At 39.5% G+C, this 19,187-nt stretch overlaps 1 protein-coding gene across 2 annotated transcripts in view; it reads left to right on the top strand.

The window, feature by feature from the left end:
* The window catches only part of gpm6bb (glycoprotein M6Bb), a 191,650-nt gene continuing 172,463 nt past the window's right edge, over positions 1-19,187 (top strand). The window contains exon 1 of one of the 2 annotated variants that reach the window (XM_072260680.1): positions 1-182. In XM_072260680.1, the coding sequence (XP_072116781.1) occupies positions 179-182 (4 nt within the window). In that variant the 5' untranslated portion in view covers positions 1-178. The remainder of the gene's footprint in view (positions 183-19,187) is intronic. The other variant, XM_072260684.1, reaches the window with a different exon arrangement.

Genomic DNA, 19,187 nt, shown 5'->3' with positions numbered 1-19,187 from the left:
GGGCGCCTGACGTCAGCTACACTTTCTTTCTCTGCTGTGAGCCCTGAGCTCAGGCACAGGCACGTCGACCCGGGAGAGAGAGGTAGAGAAGAGCTCAGCACCAGCAAGAAAGCAAGTAGGCTGCAGCAAAAGAAGCGGAACACTATCATCCACCAACTTCGCCTTTCTAATTTCAAATATGGGTAAGTGCACGAACACAGACCCGGGGGCAGTAACACAGTTTTCTATCCCTTCCCCCCACCCCCCCCAATATCCCTCGTTTAACAGGGAATGCGCGGACAAAAGTCAGGAAAATTCCTCTCCACTCTGAACTGTCAAAATCTGAGCTGGGAATGTGAATCTACCCTTTGTTTCAAAATGATGAATAAACGTTACTCGGGATTTTTGCCTTAAAATGATACATAAATATCAATGTAATTGCAACGTAGCTTTCTGCTGCTGTCTCCGTGGTAGCTGCTCCCTCTTTGTTCAGTCGAGCTTTTAATTTGCAATTTGTCCATTGGAAAAGTTTTGCTTTTTTTTCCTCTGGTGCCGGTACAGTGTGCGAAGCGGTATTTGGGAGCTTGGAAAATACTTGAAAGGGAAGGCCACTCTAGGGCTTGCTATATAGTTTTTTAATGATATCCTGACTAGCTCACTGCAAGGGATGAAAGTGCTTGTAGCTGACTCTAGGATACATGATCAAGCGGACTGGAATAAATGTGTTGTCGGATCTGCAAACCTCAAGGAATTCTTTTAACTTAAAGGATTTTTTTATATATATCAAATCTCGCTTTACTTCACAGGACGTTCTCCAGATCACGGAGTTAACCATTTTAAAAAAAAAGCTTTTAGAGACCTAAAAGCGCACGTAATAAAAAAAAAGTTATGTTTTTAATCATCATGTGAACCCGAGTGCTGATTTATAGCAGCTGTTTTAAAGCAGGATATGGTTTGAAGGTTTGTGCCTGCCTGGCAAGATTATCAGCAATTTTATATTGTGGGAATGCTGATTTTTTTTTCCCTCTCTCCTAAGTATTGCATTCGCAACAACGGAGATGGCACAACTAATGTTTGGAAATCTTTGTAGACTGCCTCGCTGTATATTTTTTCAAAACTTTGATCCACTAATGAACTTACTATTTATATGTGAGAAAGTGCCTGATTCTCTTGCCTGCTGTTCCATGTTGTGCTTTTTCCACTGAAGTTGGAAATAGTTAAGGGGCCTCTCAGTGGTTACAGTCTCCATAGATTGCCCCATTGCAGCAACCACACGGTGCCAATGCAATGCATTTAACGTTGGGTTACTGACTCGTGGATGATGCTGCTTGTCTGATAATTAATATAGTATTAAGATGCAATAATTCCTGAGAATGTAAGATGAGCTGATTCTTTGGAAGCTGGGCAAGTAGGAGTGGTAGTTGGCATGAAATAGATTTCCTGGGCTTTGGGTGATGGTTTTTGACATGTGCAAGACATTTTTTGGTGTATGAACTCGGAGGGTATGTTTCTGAAGAGGGAATTTGAATGGGTGGAGGGAAAATGAGGTAAAGTGAGATTTTATTTGCAAAGCAAGTTCAAATTCAAGTCGCTTTTATTGTCTTTTCAACCATAACTGCTGGTACAGTACACAGTAAAAACGAAACAACATTCCTCCAAGACCATGGTGCTACATGAAACAACACAAAACTACATTAGACTTCAGACCTACACGGGACTATATAAAGTGCCCAAAACAGTGCAAGACAGTACAATAATTATTAAACAAGACAATGGGCACAGTAAAGGACAAATTACAATATAATAAATGTAAATGTAAACCATGTTTTAGCAGGAATTGAGAAAGAAATGAGCAAAAATTGCAAAGTTGGAATTGATTTTGTGGAGTCACGTCATAAAAAGAGGCCTTTTGGCCCTCATGTTCCTGGAAAGAGTTACCCAACTGGTAAGCTTTCCTCTCCTCCCTATGGCCCTGTAATATTTTCCCCTTTGCTGTATATCCAATTCCCTTTTGAAATTTGCAGTCAAACTTGCTTCCAGATCATAAGTTGTTCTATTTAAAATCTTTGTTTCTTCTGTCCATCATTTTTAAACAATTCACCCGATATTGGAAAAGATTCCTTTTCATTTAATTTCAAAAAGGGCTGTTTTAGTTTAATAAATGTTGAGAAATTGATGTAGGATTGGAATTGTGTGGTAGATATTAAAAGAGTAAGGCTCCATTTTGTTTTGCGCATAATGTCAAATAAAGTGTCCTTTTACTTTGGTATGTATTCTGTGACTTTTTCCTCTCCCCTTGCAAATAGTGTGGTTAAGAAGTTGACATTAATGGGGCAAGGTCTTGTGTGGGGAACGATACAGGATGGTGATGGAGTGTCAGTGCAATTGATTCTCCATTCACCCAAAATCCCTTACAATCAAATGTGCTGCCTCCAGTGAGTAAAACTTTATCCACCTCCCAGGAGAGCTGGATAATTTCCCCAAGTCTATTTCTCCTTGGAGTTTATTCAGGAGAATATTATTAATGCCAAAGAAACAAGGGTAGTAACTTGTGAGGTCTTGGATCATATGCTTATTATGAATAATGAGGTATTTGCAGTCCACCAGCACATCAGAGTGGGAAAATTCTGCAGAACCTGATGAAGTTCACCTTAGGACCTTATGAAAGGCCATTGTAGAAATATTTGCTTCATTGTTAGCAACTGGCAAAGTTTCTGACTGAGGCAGGTTAATAGTTTCTGTAACTGGTCCAAAAGTACATAGGTGGCAGGGAATAGTGGGTGAAGCAGGTGGGGTGAAACTGGTGGGCACATGGGAGGGAGTACTTGCAGGGAGATAAGTGATGGAATGGGACTGATGGGAATCATCTTGGAACCAGCATATACTTAATGGGCCATTTGGTATTGGGAAGTGTTTAATGATTGACTCTTTAATTTTAAACTGTTTTATCAAGTGATCTGATAGACTTTGGAGACGTATGGAGGGAAAGTCTATTTCCATTGGTTGCTACGTCAGTAAAAGAGTGAGGATGCAAATTCAGGATCAGCACTGAGACAGTAGACCACACAACACTTTTTTGGTTTGTTCACTGCTTGTGGAAAGTCCATGTTTGAATCAAGATGTTTTTGAGGTTGACCGGCAGGTTTTACATTGTATCACCAATGGGAAAATCTTTTACTCTAGATGGACATATGAAGAAGATTAGACAGCCATGAGTTTATAGTAGAGATAGCTCTTTCAGAGTACCATCGGCATATTTCAACCAAATGAGGCATCATTCCTGGGCTGAATCCTTCCTACCCCGATGGTCCAAATATACATTTCCAGAATAAGTCGTAGGATAGAGATGGTCAGAACATGGAACTGAATCGTTACCCCATAGCCAAGTAGATTAAGGCTAGTTGTTACACTGTTTTTTGATTCAACAATCACAGAAAGTATATTCCACGTTTGCTTTGTTCAGCCACACATTGGATAAGCTTCCCATGTCAATTGTCAGAGAGATTATAAATTGGTTACCAATACTGAGCATCAAGAGTTTCAGAGATCAGATATTCTGTCTGTTGAGGTAGTAATGGGGAGAAGCCAATGAACCAATGAAGAATTCATTAATGTGCTCTCAGTTGCCTGGGGGGAAATTCTTTTTTGTGGTTTTTGTAAACAGCTACTGGAAGGCCAGTCATTCCACCTTTGCAGAGAAGCTCTTTCCTCTGACAGGCCAGGCAGGATCAAGAACTCAAGATGTGGGAACTGGGGAGGGATAAGCACAGCAATTCCCTCTTTGAGTTGTGGCACCTCAACACACTGGGCTGCTATAATGTCAGTCTGTTTTTTCAATTGTATTGATCTAAAGCAAATTGGGTCACACTTGTGCCTGAGGCGCAGTCAATACCAGATAGTTGTGGCTCACTGAGCAGCTGGGATCATTAGATGAGAGTAAGTGTGTATATAGCAAAAATTGTGATAAATAAGAGGTGTATATTGAGGCTATAGGGTACATTATAGTGATTGATCTGGTTATTTACTGACAGCCTAATTAATGATTAGTTGTACCTGAACGTAACTCTCATGCGTGTTCATTTTGTACTGTTTTAGATAATTAGCTGAGTATGCATCCATCCTGGGGCAGTAGTGTAAACTCACCACAAACTAGAAATGGGCAGCAGGATCCTCCAAAGGAAGCTCTTGCAGCTTTGCTTCAGGCCTCAGGAACTGATATGTGTTCGGTTAGCTTTTGTTATCTTGAAGCATTGCTAACCCAGAACTGTGAACACTCAATAAAGTGTTGTAAGGTTTAGAAGGTTTCTAGCTGATTTGTAAAAAGTGCTCGAGATCATGAAGAGTCCAGAAAAAAAAACATGTACTGAAATTGCTCAAGAACTGTTGAGCATAGACTTAAAGTAGGTGGGAAAGGAACCAAAAGTAATATGAGCAAGTACTTTGTCACTTAGCAAGTAGTCATGACCAGGAATTCCCTGTCTAAAAGGATAGTGGATGTCGGGGCAATTGTGACTTTCACTAAGTGACTGGATAAGTACCTGGAAGGGGAAAATATCAGGTTATGATGAACATGTCGGGAAGTAATTGAGTTGACCTTGCTAAAGTCACGTCATGATTAACAATCAGCACCGTTTCTCTGTTTCTAAATATATTTTAATATTAAGTGAGACATAGTTTGTATGCAAATTGTAGACAGGTCACCATTGAACGTTTTGTTTCCTCCTCTGTCCTAAATAATGATGTTATTAATGTGAGGTATCTGAGCAATTACATTATTATTTATGCTGTGAATGCAACTGTCAGTTTGAGTGTGAATCTATATCTTTTGCAGTAGCCCATCACAGCTGTGTGTCTGGCTGTCTAAACGGTAGTGCCTTGCTGGGGCTTACAGTCAAAATTTGAGGTTTGATCCTAAACTGCCTTCACAATGGGGATTGCATCCACTTTCCATGTCCTGCTATTGTACGTGATTCTTACACGTTATTGAGCAGCAGCCTGTAGGATTACATTTGAACCATTTTGCATTATCCAAGTTTTCCAGGAAGATTTCAAAAATTTTATACTTGCAAAATAATTATTTCCGGCATTGAAATTTAGACAAATGCCTGCAAACTGATTATTCATCCCAAGTCTGAACAAGATCACATTTTGTACAGTTGTAGGTTGGAAGCTAATTTGTGAAATCAGATTTAACAGACCACATCTGTGGCATTAAAACTAAAATATTAGCTGTCTTCTGCAAGTTTATACAGTGATGAGCTTGCTATCATGACCTAGCCTAATTGTTGTTTAGCCAATTCAAATTTAATGAAGTTCTTGCAGAAACTACAATAGAAACTTTATCTAAAGCCAAAGAACTGTCATTATATCATTAGTTTGAGCGTCTGTAGTGGTTTGCCGTTATTCAGATTATAACATCAGCATTATTCTGCCAATAACTGCATGGACATTGGGTTGTTTATTTGCAGTTTGACACTTTTTTTTGTTGAATTATTTTTTTAACACTTTTGGTAACTAATCCTCTTGCTGGCTGCTGAGCCTAAGTCGATGCAAAGTGCCTTTAAAAGATGTTTTACTCATCTGAAACTCAGTGCAACAATGAAGGACAGGGTCTAATGCCGAGGCCATAGTTTGTGACCAGTTGAACAAAGAACAATGCCAAGTTTGCAACTTCAGTAAGAAAAGTATGTTGCAGCTCAAGGACTGAAGTAGCATTTTGCACCATCAGAATGAAATTAGTTCAGGCTTTATATTAGTTAATTGAACTTGTCCTTCAGTAAAGAAATGTTAAGTAGCCTTTGTCAGGCTCTTGGTTGCTTTACATTAACATATTAAGCAGATACGTAAACCACTAGATGTAGACAAAATTGCCTTTGTTTCTCTAGCATATGACATGCCAATTTATTATAACCCTAATATAAGCCGGTAAAGCTATGTGTGAACATATTAAGCTGTAGACGGAATGTGTAATTAATCTTTAGAGACATTTGTTTTCGATGTGACTATTTTCAATAGCTGGTGCCACTTCTATTTTATCTGGCATGTTTTCTGAATTTTTTGCTTGATAGGATTTCATGCAGCAAGATTGCATCTCCTGAAGGCAATTGAGTAGTTTATTGAAACTGAGGAATGAAACACTGGTTTCTCCAAGAGATGGCAGAAATAGATTATGCCTATGCAAATGTCTCATATTGCTTTACTAGTCTTGTTTCTGTGTCTTGGAGGTTAAAGCTAGTTCTTTTGATAAATCTTAAGGTGATAATTCCTTCTTTTGACCTACTTAATGAGCAATGTTTATTTCTTGATTGGTTTTGCTCCATTTACTACAGCTTCTTTGCAACTCTTAATTGTTATAAGTGTGGAAAGTAGTTGTCACAGGTACAGAAAAAATATGGATAGAAATATTTGTAAGGCTTGTTTAATGTTGAATTTCTGAGAACAGTCATCTACTTCAGGGAATCAATGTGAACAGGAGAGGTAATCCTAAGTAATTGCATAGGCACATCAACCTAGGTTCTACAGTTGGCAGTGGAACAAACTAACTCACCTCAAAGACCCAGTAATCCCTGAGGTGTGAGCATCCTTTCCTCAATGTCTGTCTCTGTGGCATCCAACATTAGTTAAGTCATCAAGCAAGCCAATCAAATTGAAGAATTCTTGCAAACAACAAATCAGGAAGTACAAATCACTTACTAACATTTTTGAAACATTTTACAGAGGATTAAATAAAAGTTGGATATATGCACTAATTAAGGAAGAATCTGGATTGTTTTACTATTTTGTATTTTAAATAAATGTGGGATTTTGGGGTGATCACTTGAGCGAATAACAAGAGACTCCGACTAGAGTAAACTATTATGTTCTAGTGTATCATTAAATGCTCTCACACATGCAACAAATTGTAAATTTTTCAGTGTTATTTGTGGCAAAAATAGTTGATAAATGCTCAAAATCCTTGTCTGGTTGCTGATCTTGGGAAAATTTACACAGGGTAACACTGAAATTTGGCATTCTTTATGATCTCTGAATTAATTTCATGCCCTCTCCCCAGGAACAAACAATCTGCTAGAGGAGCTAGGCGGCATCTTGGGGGGGGGGGGCGGGGGGTGGAACTCTTGACGTTCCAGTTTGGAACTCTTTACCAAGTTTGTGGCCAACTCTCCAATGCAGTAAAGCATGTCATTTGTCATCCTTCTGAAATATAATGGCTCGTGACATGTTAGTAGCAATAGACTTGCATTTAACTAATTCTTAGCTAGATCCAAAAGCTTGCTGGTGGTGTAATTAAAGACCTTTCCTTTCAATGGCTGAGTAAGCTTTTGGGTGGGGATCAGTAAACATTATTTTTGATTACTTTCATCATTATCGACATTCGTATTGATCAATTTTTTATCCCCTTGTTCCTCTCTCTTGATTTCTTGTTTCCCTCTTATAATGTGGTTAGAGTCATAGAATAATACAGCCTGGAAACGTCCTTTGGCCCATCTGCTCCATGCTGACCAATTGCCTGTGTTTCACCCTTAACCCTGTTAGCTCCTCCCCTCCACATACCTATCCAAATGCCTGTTAAGTGTTGCGGTTGTAACTGCCTCACCACTTCCTCTAGCAGCTCATTCCAGGTACATACTTGCTACTTTCTGTGGGGGGAAAAAAAAAGTTACCTCTCAAGTATCTTTTAAGTCTTTCCCCTGTTATCTTGTATCTGTGTGCACTAACATTGGACTCCCCAACCCTAGGGAAAAGACTATGATCATCCACCTTATCCATATGCCATTTAATTTTATAAACTTCTGTAATGTCACCTCTGATTCTTCTATACACCAAAGAATAAAGATCCAGCATCGCCAACCTTTCACTACAATTCAGGCCCTCTAGTCCAGGAACTATCATTGTAAATCTCTCTTCACCCTCGCCAACTTGAGGTGTCTTTCCTATGACAGAATGACCAAAACTATACTTCGTATTGCCAGTGCTGCCTCACCAATGACTGCAATATAATGTCCTTACTTCTCAACTCGATGTCCTGACTGGTGAAGGCCAATATGCTAAACACCTTTATCACCCTATCTGCTTTTGCAGCCACTTTCAGTAAATTGTATATGTGTACTCCTCGCCCCCTCTGTTCCAAAGAAATTGTCAGTGCCCTTCCATCCACTATGTAAGTCCTACCCTGGTTTGATTGTCCAAATTGTATCTCCTCACACTTATTAAATTTTAAATCCATTTGTCATTCCTCAGTCTACGTCCCAAACTGATCAAGGTCTCCTTAAAATTTATTGTAACCTGCTTCACAATCAACAAGACCCCCTAATTTACTATCATCAGTGAACTTGCTAATCACGCCATGTGCATTCATATCCAAATTACTAACATCAGTAATGAGTAACAGAAGTCGGAACAATGACATCCGTGGCACCCCGCTAGTCGTAAGCCTCCAGTCAGAGAATGGATCCACAAACCTCACCCTCTGCTTCCCACAATCAAACCAATTCAGAATCCACCTCTCTAGCTTCTCCTGAATCTCATGTGACCTAACCTTTCAGATCAGCCTGCTATGTGGGACCTTGTCAAAGGCCTTAGTAAGGTCCATGTAGACAACATCTACTGCCCTTTCTTCATCTATCCTCTTAGTTACCTCTTTTATTCCTGATCAAGCCTTGGCAATCTAAGTCATCTTGGATTTTGTCCCGCAATTACCAGCAGAAACTTCCTTACAGATGAGGTCAAGCTCACCAGGCTGTAGCTCCCTTGCCTGTTCTTGCTACCCAATGGAACAATATTAACCACCCTTTGGTCTTCTGGACCTTTGCCTGTTGCTAACAATTAAGCCAGTATCTCTACAGTGGCCTTCCCTCAGTCCTTCCATAGGTCCGAGATAACCTTGGTCAGGGTCTGTGGAATTTTCCCACCCTAATTTATTTGAAGGTTGCAAATACCTCCTTCCTCATAGTAAGAATGTGATCCAAAACCTCATGAATTGTTACCCTTGTTTCTTTCGCAGTAATAATATTCTCCTTAATAAACACCAAGGGGCAATAGACTGGGGGAGGGGGAGTGCCCAGCCCTCCTGGGAGGTGGATGAAGCTTACTCACTGGAGGCTGCACATTTGATTGTACGGGATTGTGAGTGAATGGAGGATGAATTGCACTGACACTCCATCACTATCCTGCATCATTTCTCACATAAGACACTACCCCACCATTAATGAAGAGATAATTTCTGAAGCACACAACTTTAATGGATCCTTTTTAGTAACATAATATTAAAAATACAAGCCTGAGAGATTAGTGTTGACTAATTTAAGAAACAAATGCAGCAAGTGACTTCAATGGCTTCTAAGAGACTGTAATCCAGTAGTGCCAGCGTATCCATTTTCTCAATAATTATTTAATGAAATGCAGATTGCCACAGGTATATAATAATGTTGTATCATTAATCACTGAATCCCTAATAACAGTGCCCCAGATATAATGGCAACAGAATAAGGACCTCTGATTTATTCTCTAAAGAGAAAATTTATCTCCCTCTCTGTGTTCTGTAGACAGCACAGTTAGGGGCATTAGTTTTCAAAGCCATCACACGTGCTGTGGAGTGAAAGGCTTATAACTGTCCTCTGAACTTCAAAAACTCTTTCTGTGCCTTTGCTCTGCTCTGAAGTTTGAAGCCTCAGGGAATACTCAGTCTATAATTCTTTCCCATTTATGTTGAAAATTATGTTCTTTGCACATTCTTGATTAAAATAATAAAGTTTGTGATGCTCAAGCCACCATTTCTGGCATACTTTTCCCCTATACATTGAAAGATGAAACAGATGTCTTGGCATGAAGGGGATGTGCAACTGCATAAGTTAAAACTGGTTACGCTAAATGTCCTTGCACATTATTAACTGAAGGTCAACCTTAACAAACTCTTTTTGTCTACTTGTCCAGCTGTATTTTCCAATGTAGCTGAATTTTGTATATCTTAATCCATGGGGATTGAGACTATTTCCATGATGAGTGTTATTATGACAAAATACATCGATTCTTCAGCAAATATTTTTGGCATTACTGACTTTTCAACAAAAGTTGTGTAATATATTGCATATTTTACATGCAAATCTTACTAGAGGCACAGTTAAATGCTGGCAAGTTTGGGTCGCCTGGTCTGGTATTATGAGGAAGGGATCACTTCCCTATTCTGAGTGACTGTAAAAAGCTTCAGTCTTGAAAATGAATCCTTCTTTTGGCACCAGTAGGAGGAGGCTGCTGGGATGTTTGGGATAGATGAATTGTGGCTAGGAGAGTGGGGAAACTGGGAACCTTGACGGAAGTATGTATGCTGCCTACCTGGACCTTTTGACACGAGAGACTACAGTAATGGAAATCTGTATCAACACACACAAAATGCTAGAGGACCTCAGCAGGTCAGGCAGCATCTATAGAAGGAAATGAACAGTTGACATTTTTGGACTATGACAATTCATCAGGGGTTCAGGCTTCTGCCTGCTTCTTTTCCAATCCTGATGAATGAATTTGGCCCAAAATGTCAACTGTTCATTTCTCTCCATTGATGCCACCTGACCTGCTGAGTTCCTTCAGCATTTTGTGTGTGTTGGTATTTTGACACCTTTCCATTGTGGACATTTGATCCACTTAATTGCCTTTATGTGAATGCATTAATTTGTAGTACAGAATGGTAGCTCATTTGGCCTGCTGTAATTCCAATCCAACAAAATAACTGCTTATTGCTAATGAGAAATGAAAAGTAAGAGCAATATCAACACACGGCTATGAAAAACACATATAGGTTTTAACTAACCTTGGGTGTCACCCAGTACAGAAGGGTGATATTAGATACAGTGGCACAGGTAATAGAGATGCTATTTCAAGATGTGAGTTCAATCCTTTGGTAGATGTTCTCCCAGTCACTATGTGAATTTCTCCTAGGTACTTTGGTTTTGTAGAGTAAGTACAGATTGGAAGCAGGTCCTTCCTAACACTGAGTCCACCTTGGTCATGAGACATTCATTTACAGAAAGCTTTTGCTTTTATTTTGCTATATCCTTGCAGATTCTAATACTCACCTACATATTAGGGGCAATTCACAGCTGCTAATTAATTTACCAATCTTTTGGCATTTTTGGTAAATCAACTGGCCACTGTAAAATAACCTTGGTGAGTAGGTAAAATCCTGGGGCATGTTCTAGGGATAGAGTGTGAATTGATGTTGGATGTTCAATGCACCCTGGGTAGATTGAAAGACCTGTTTCTATGACTCGGTAATGTAGGATCTAACCCAAAAGTTGCCTTCATCAAGGAGATTTTATATCTGCACTGAATAGCTCTCGTGCTGAGAGGGATGCGTAAGTTTGGATGGCCTGTGATGTTCTCACAGCACTACAACTTGGCCTCAACTGTATGTCAATGATGAGTGCTTGGACAAAGACATGGGACCAGGTACCCATTCAGCCATTCTGCAGCTTCTGGTTAGGAAGGGTTAAAAGTAAGATGTAAGCTGGCATTAAGAGAATAATTATATGTAAAAGCTCCTTTGGAAATCTTTTTTTGTTGTTAGGAGTGCGTTTGTATTTTTCTCTATGGTAAAAGTTCTTCAAAGTCAATTCCAGTTGCAAATTTTATTCTTCTTAATACAACTGAAACTTATTAACATGAAAATTTTATTAGATAACTGTAGCACAGCTGTGGCACATTGGAGTTGTAGTTCTGTAATAAATTAACCAAATTTAGACAAATTACCTAGAACTTGGACCCAGGTGAATATATGAGGACATGTTCAAAATATGCTAATAATTAGTATATATTGGTGTTGCATATAATATGCATTAAGCAGTGTTTGACACTGAGGACACACTGTTGGCAAAGGAAGTATAACCACTTCTTAAATACTCTGCCTTTTAGCAGTCAACTGTCCTGAATGGTCAGCAGATAGGTATGTGGTGGAAGGAGGATGGCAAAAGCTTAGAATGAAGAAAGGGAAATGCCAGACTTTCAACCAACAATGTATCATAAAACATTGTCAACCTCTGTTCTTTGGGACTAAAATAAAATAGTTACAACTCTGTGACATATATTTTGCTTCAATCTCTTTGATGTGTAGAACAATCACATTTTCGTTTGTCTAATGGATGTTTGTTGATTTTTTAAAAAAAGCATATGAATAGTCATGTTGTTTCATCATTTACAATGCAGGAGCAATTTCTTCCCTGGCACTGGAATCGAGGAACTGGTTTCCTTTATGTAAGCGGTTCTACTTGGGGAATCTTCATGCCAGAAAAGCTTAATTGACCAAATATTTGCATTCAAACAATCAGTCCCTGTGTATAATGCAGGGGATTACTCGGGTTGTTGTCCGTTACTATGCTAATAATATAATCCTGGGAAAATGTGGTTTGAATTAAAGTTTAAAGCAAATTTAATATCAAAATGCATATGTGTCGCCATATCTCAATCCTGATTCTCATTTTCTTATGGGCATACTCAATAAATTCAATGTTGATAATAGAATCAGTGAAAGACTGCACCAACAGGGAGGACAGCCAGCATGCAAAACACAACAAACTGTGCAAATACAAAGAGAAAGAAAATGAAGGAATGATAAGGTAAGGATCTCAAAGGATGCTAGATCATAGATTCTGTAATTCTGGTGGAAAAGCAGAACTCTTTCACTTAGTTATATTGACTATCAAAAAGCATTTGATTCGGTCCCACAGTCATGGTTAATAGAAGTTCTTAATATACATAAACTACGCCCAATACTTGTGAAATTCCTACAGCAACTGATGAAGCATTGGCGAACTATAAACATCCCATCTATTAATAACTAAAAAACAGCAACCAGCATTATCAAAATAAATAGGCATTTTCCAGGGAAATGCTCTAAGCCCACTATGGTTTTGTCTAGCTTGAAACATGCTCTCTAAGTTACTAAAATGGACAAAAGTAGGGTATCAAATCAGACACAACCAAATAAGTTATACCTTGACACACCTTCTATACATGGGCCATTTGAAATTATACACTTCTTCATCAGTAAAGCTAAAGCAATTAATACAAATAGCAGAACTATCTTTGAAAGATATAAACATGAACTTTGGACTGGATAAGTGCAGAACATTAAACATAAAGGTACGACAGAGCTAATCGAATACAAAATAGGCAGCAGGGTACGATACAACCGATAGATGAAGATGAAACATATAAGTATCTGAAATATCAACAATCAGAATTGATCACAGTGTGATAAAGGAAAGACTTTTTACAGAATTTACTTCAAGGCTTAAGAAAATCTGCCAAACAGAGCTGAATAGTAAAAATAGAACAGAGAACAAATACTTTTGCTATACCCATATTAGGTTATATAAATAATCAGCAAATCTATAAAACAGCAACTGTAAACAGGATCAATGAACAACAATCTGTGCAAACGCAAATATAACTAAATAGCAATCAATAAGGAGAGCATGAAATAACAAGATAAAGAGTCCTTAAAATGAGACCATCGTTGTGGAAACACCAGAAATAGAATGAGTGTAGTTATCTGCTTTTGTTCAGGAGCCCGATGGTTGAGGGGTAGGAACTGTTCTTGAACCTGGTTGAGTGAGTCCCGAGGCTCTTGTACCTTCTACCATTCCAAACACACATAATATACAGAAATCAGCCAGTGAATAATGCCAGTTGAAATTGAAAGACTATGAAACACAAACAGGGTTACGTTGTCCCAGTAGCAATATTATTCTAAAGTCACTGCATAGTAGCATTAAACAATTAGGCCTACACAGCAATATTTATTTAAATCAACAGAAAGCCACAAAACTAACCATCACTAGCATAGTCTGAAAGTTCCTAGCATTTGAATATTGTGTGCGCTTGGCTATGCCCGTACCTATTGAGAACTTGAGATGAAGACTCCCTCAAAGTACAGTGATGGGCATGTGAAGTTGTCCCAGTGGTTCAGTAGCCTGATGGTTGAGGGGTAATAACTGTTTCTGAACATGGAGGTGTGAGCCCTGAAGCATTTGTACCTGTGGCAACAGCGAGGAGAGCATGACCTGGGTGGTGGATGTTGCTTTCCTACGACAGTGCTCCATGTAGATGTGCTGAATGGTGGGGAGGGCTTTACTTGTAATGGACTGGGACTTTTCCTCTGCTCTTTGTAGGAGTTTCCATTCAAGGGATTTGGTGTTTCCATACCAGGCCATGATGCAACCAGTCAATATACTCTCCACCACGCATCTGTAGAAGTTTGTTAGTATTTTTGAATCTTTGTAAACTTCTAAGGAAGTAGAGGAGCTGCCATGCTTTCTTTGTAATTGCACTGTATTCTCCATATTACACTAAACATGCATACCAACGTGATAAGTTACAGTTCAGTGTATACTCTAGGCATTTATAGAACCATCAATGAAATACTGCCATTTAACTTTTTAAGATCTTTGTTTTATTCGAGTAGAGCAATTGTAGTCTTTAAAGAGTGCTTTTTGTTTGTGACCATAACCTGTCATGTTTGTTGTTCTAACTACTAAGAAGCTCACAAGGTCCAGTTACTATTGATAGCCAAGTAGATTACCTCTCAAATCCGTTGGATGTATGCCGAAGAGGCTTATTATGTGGTAAGTGTTTTGTGAGACAACATTGCAACAAGCTTTCTCTTATTTTGAGATTTTATGCAGTAGAGGTGTTATCTGTTACCTTTATTTCATACCAATATTTACAAGTAGCTCCAGTCTCAGTCGTGTGAACATGGTGTGTTTTCTGTTGCCAGTGATGTTCCTGATAATGACCATCATGTAAATAGCTTTGTTATTTTCTTGTTCCTAAGAGTGGAATGATTTCTTCACTGGCATAATCAGCGATATTAATTATTGAGATCAACGGAAGAAAAAGAGGTCATGAAAATGTGGAACCAGGGTGTTACACACATAGAAGAGATGCCTAATGATCTACTGTGCAGTTTCTGGGTTGTATCTTTGACCCTCTAATGTTGATTGGCCATATGTTTTTGATTGAAAGTATACATGAAGCCAGAGGCTGTGTTTTCAAAATGGGCTAAACCTCAGTGTTCTTGCTAGTATCAGCTCTGAGAGGATTTGTCTGTTGCTCCAGTATATTTAGAACAGAGTGAAATTGTTCAGTCAAAGTTGTTATTATTTCAGCATGGTGTGTAGAAATGTCATACAGCACAGAAGGGGGCCCTTCAGCCCATCTAATTCATGCTGAATTATTATTCTGCCTAGTCCCATCAATCAGCATCTGGGCCATATCCCTCCATACCCTTCCCATCCCTGCACATATCCAAACTTCTCTTAAATGTTGAAATCGAGCCCACATCTATCACTTCCACTGTCAGCTCTTATTATACTCTCACCAACCTCTGAGTGAGGAAGTTCCCCCTCATGTTCCCCTTAAACATTTCACCTTTCACCCTTAACCTATGTATGACTTTAGTGCTAGTCCACCCAAACGCAGTGGAAAAATCCTGCTTGTGCTTACCCTACCTAAACTCCTCATAACTTTGTATACCTCTCAATTTTGTATACCTCAAATCTCCCCTCATTCTCCTTTGTTCTGGGGAATAAATTCATAACCTATTCTCAGGTCCCCAACATCCTTGTAAATTTTCTTTGTAGTCCTTCAATCTTATTGATAGATTTCCTGCAGGTCACTGACTTGAACTGCACATAATACTTCAAGTTAGGCCTCAACAGCATTTTTGTACATCTTCAACATAACATCCCAACTCCTGTACTCAATAAGCAGCAGAAAACCTGCAGATGCCTCAAACCCAAACCAACACACACAAAATACTGGAGGGACTCAGGCTAGGCAGCGTCTACGGAAAAGAGTAAGCAGTTGACGTTTTGAGCCGAGACCCTCCTTCAGGACTGAAAAGGACGGGAAGAAGTCAGAGTAAGAAGGAGTGCTCAGTATTTTGACTTATGACGCCAATGTGTCAAAAGCTGTTTCTGTGACCCAAACTACTTGTGATGCCGCTTTCAAGGAATTATGGATCTATATTCCCGGATCCCTGTCTTCTACTGCACTCCTCAGTGCCCTCCCATAGACTATGTAAGTTCTAAACTATTTTATCCAACTAAAGTGCAACACCCCACAGCTGTCAGCATTAAATTCCATCTGTCATTTTGCAGCTGGTCCAGATTCCATGCAAGCTTTGACAGTCTTCTTCACTGTCCACTGTACTCCCTATCTTGGTTTCATCCAGAAATTCGTTGACCCTGTTTACCACATTATCATCCAGATCACTGATATACACTTAGTGACCACTTTAACAGATACCTTCTTGTCAGATGAGTATTTTTTAGGTACCTGCTGTATCTAATAAGGAGGCCACCGAGTATGTTTTGCTGCTGTAGCCCTTACACTTTAATGCTTGACATTTTGTTCATTCAGAGACGCTCTTCTGCACACCACTGTTGTAATGTGTGATTATTTGAGTTACCGTTGCCTTCCTGTCAACTTGAACCAATCTGGCCATTCTCCTCTGACCTCTCTCATTAATAAAGTGTTTTCACCTACAGAACTGCTGCTCACTAGATTTTTTTTTTTGTTTTTGCACCATTCTGTGAACTCCAGAGACTGTTGAACATGAAAATCTCAGGAGATCAGCAGTTTCTGAGATACTCAAATCATTCCTTCTGGCACCAGCAATCATTCCCCAGTCAAAGTCATTTCTTCCCCATTCTGATGTTTGGTCTGATCAACAACTGAACCACTTGACCATATCTGCATGTTTTTATGCATTGAGTTGCTGCTGTATGATTGGCTGATTGGATATTTGCATTAGATGTCCAGGTGTACCTAATGAAGTGGCCACTGAGTGTTGATAACAAACAACAACCGACCCAGCACCAATCGCTATGGCACACCACTAGTCACAGGTCTCCAGTCAAAGAGGCAACCATCTACTACCACTATTCAGCTTCTCCCACGAAGCCAACATTGAACCCAATTTACTAACTCATCTTGAATGCCAGGCAACTAAACCTTTTCGCCCAGTCTCCCATGCCCGACCTTGTCAAAAGCTTTGCTGAAATCCATGTAGACAACATTTATTGTGTTTCCTTCATCAACGTTCCTGGTAACCTTCTCGTAAAACTCTATAAGATTGGTTCGACATGGTCTACCTTGCACAAAGCCATGTTGACTATCCTTAATCAGTTCCTGTCTATCCAATTACTTGTCTATCTGGTCCCTTAGAATTCCTTTCAAGTAGTGAATGACACAAAAAATGGTGGTGATGTGACTAATGAAGCAAGCTCTCCAAGATTATAGCAGGATATAGATCAATGGTAGATATGGGCAAGATAAATAGCAGATAGGGTTTAACCTGCGTAAGTGTGAAGAGTTCCAATTTGTGACGTCAAATGTAAGGGGAAAGTATATATTTATTGGGAAGACCCAGAGGAGACCCCTGAGGGATCTTGGAGTCCAAGTCCATCACACCTTGAAAGTGGCAACATAAGTAAATCTCTCTGGAGTCCTGGTTCCGCTCAGTACTTATTCTTCCACCAGATTATCTGGTTATTACCAGGTTGATGTTAATGTGCTCTTGATGTGTGCAAATTGTCTGCTGTATTTGCCGTTGTACAATTTTGTCTGTTTACGAGATAGGCATCTTTTAAATAATCTTGGGATAGTCTGACGTCCATTACGTTTCCTCCATTACCTGGTTTTGCGGATGACTGAATCTCTCCATACCACATGCTATAATTATCGCCGACAACCACTGCCATTATAAGGCAGTTGTGAGGATCTGACAAAAGTGTCGATTATTGACGTGCTTTTACACATACTTTCTCTCTCATGTGAGGGGGAGCAATGATTTCTTACATCAGGAATGTTATAGAGAAGCATGTGATCATTTGAAATGAAACTGCAAAACACAGAAAGTCTTGTGGCACCACCTACAAGCTTGCTCAGATGTTCAACGCAGATTGAATTAAATCTTTGTTGAACCATTAATGCATTGTTGACCTACCCAGTTATGTTCTCGGAAAACAGAAAAGTCAGCACGAAAATTCATTATTTGTTAATCTATAAGATGTAATGAATATTCAACATGATGCGATCTCAAATTGTTTTAAAGCAAGCTGCAATCATCTCATTTTTCATTGTATTTATTTATTTTATTGAGATACAGCACAGAATAGGCCCTTCCAACCCTTCAAGCCACACCACCAGCAACTCCCCAGTCTAATCCTAGCCTAATCATGGGACAATTTACAGTGACTAATTAACCTACTAACCGACACGTCTTTGAACTGTGGATAGAAAGAGGAACTGGGAGAGGTCCCATGCATTCCACAGGGAGGACTTACAGATGACATTGGAATGGAACTCTGAGTTCCAACACACCGAACTGTAATAGTGTTGCACTAACCAAACACTACCATGGCGCCCCATCATTTGTACATCTTATATTCTCCTCTTAATTTATGGATGAACAGTTAGGAGCTAATAAATTTTGATTATAGAACGTAGAATAGTACAGCACAGTACAGGCCCTTCGGCCCACAATGTTGTGCCGACCCTCAAACCCTGCCTCCCATATAAGCCCCCACCTTAAATTCCTCCATATACCTGTGTAGTAGTCTCTTAAACTTCACTAGTGTATCTGCCTCCACCACTGACTCAGGCAGTGCATTCCATGCACCAACCACTCTCTGAGTAAAAAACCTTCCTCTAATATCCCCCTTGAACTTCCCACCCCTTACCTTAAAGCCATGTCCTCTTGTATTGAGCAGTGGTGCCCTGGGGAAGAGGCGCTGGCTATCCACTCTATCTATTCGTCTTATTATCTTGTACACCTCTATCATGTCTCCTCTCATCCTCCTTCTCTCCAAAGAGTAAAGCCCTAGCTCCCTCAATCTCTGATCATAATGCATACTTTCTAAACCAGGCAGCATCCTGATAAATCTCCTCTGTACCCTTTCCAATGCTTCCACATCCTTCCTATAGTGAGGCAACCAGAACTGGACACAGTACTCCAAGTGTGGCCTAACCAGAGTTTTATAGAGCTGCATCATTACATCGCGACTCTTAAACTCTATCCCTCGACTTATGAAAGCTAACACCCCATAAGCTTTCTTAACTACCCTATCCACCTGTGAGGCAACTTTCAGGGATCTGTGGACATGTACCCCGAGATCCCTCTGCTCCTCCACATTACCAAGTATTCTGCCATTTGC

The sequence above is a fragment of the Mobula birostris genome, chromosome 6, assembly GCF_030028105.1.
Source record: "Mobula birostris isolate sMobBir1 chromosome 6, sMobBir1.hap1, whole genome shotgun sequence".
In the NCBI taxonomy this organism is placed as follows: Eukaryota; Metazoa; Chordata; class Chondrichthyes; order Myliobatiformes; family Myliobatidae; genus Mobula; species Mobula birostris.
The sequence above is the reverse complement of the archived record's forward strand: the minus strand, read 5'-3'. Positions and strand labels throughout refer to the sequence as shown.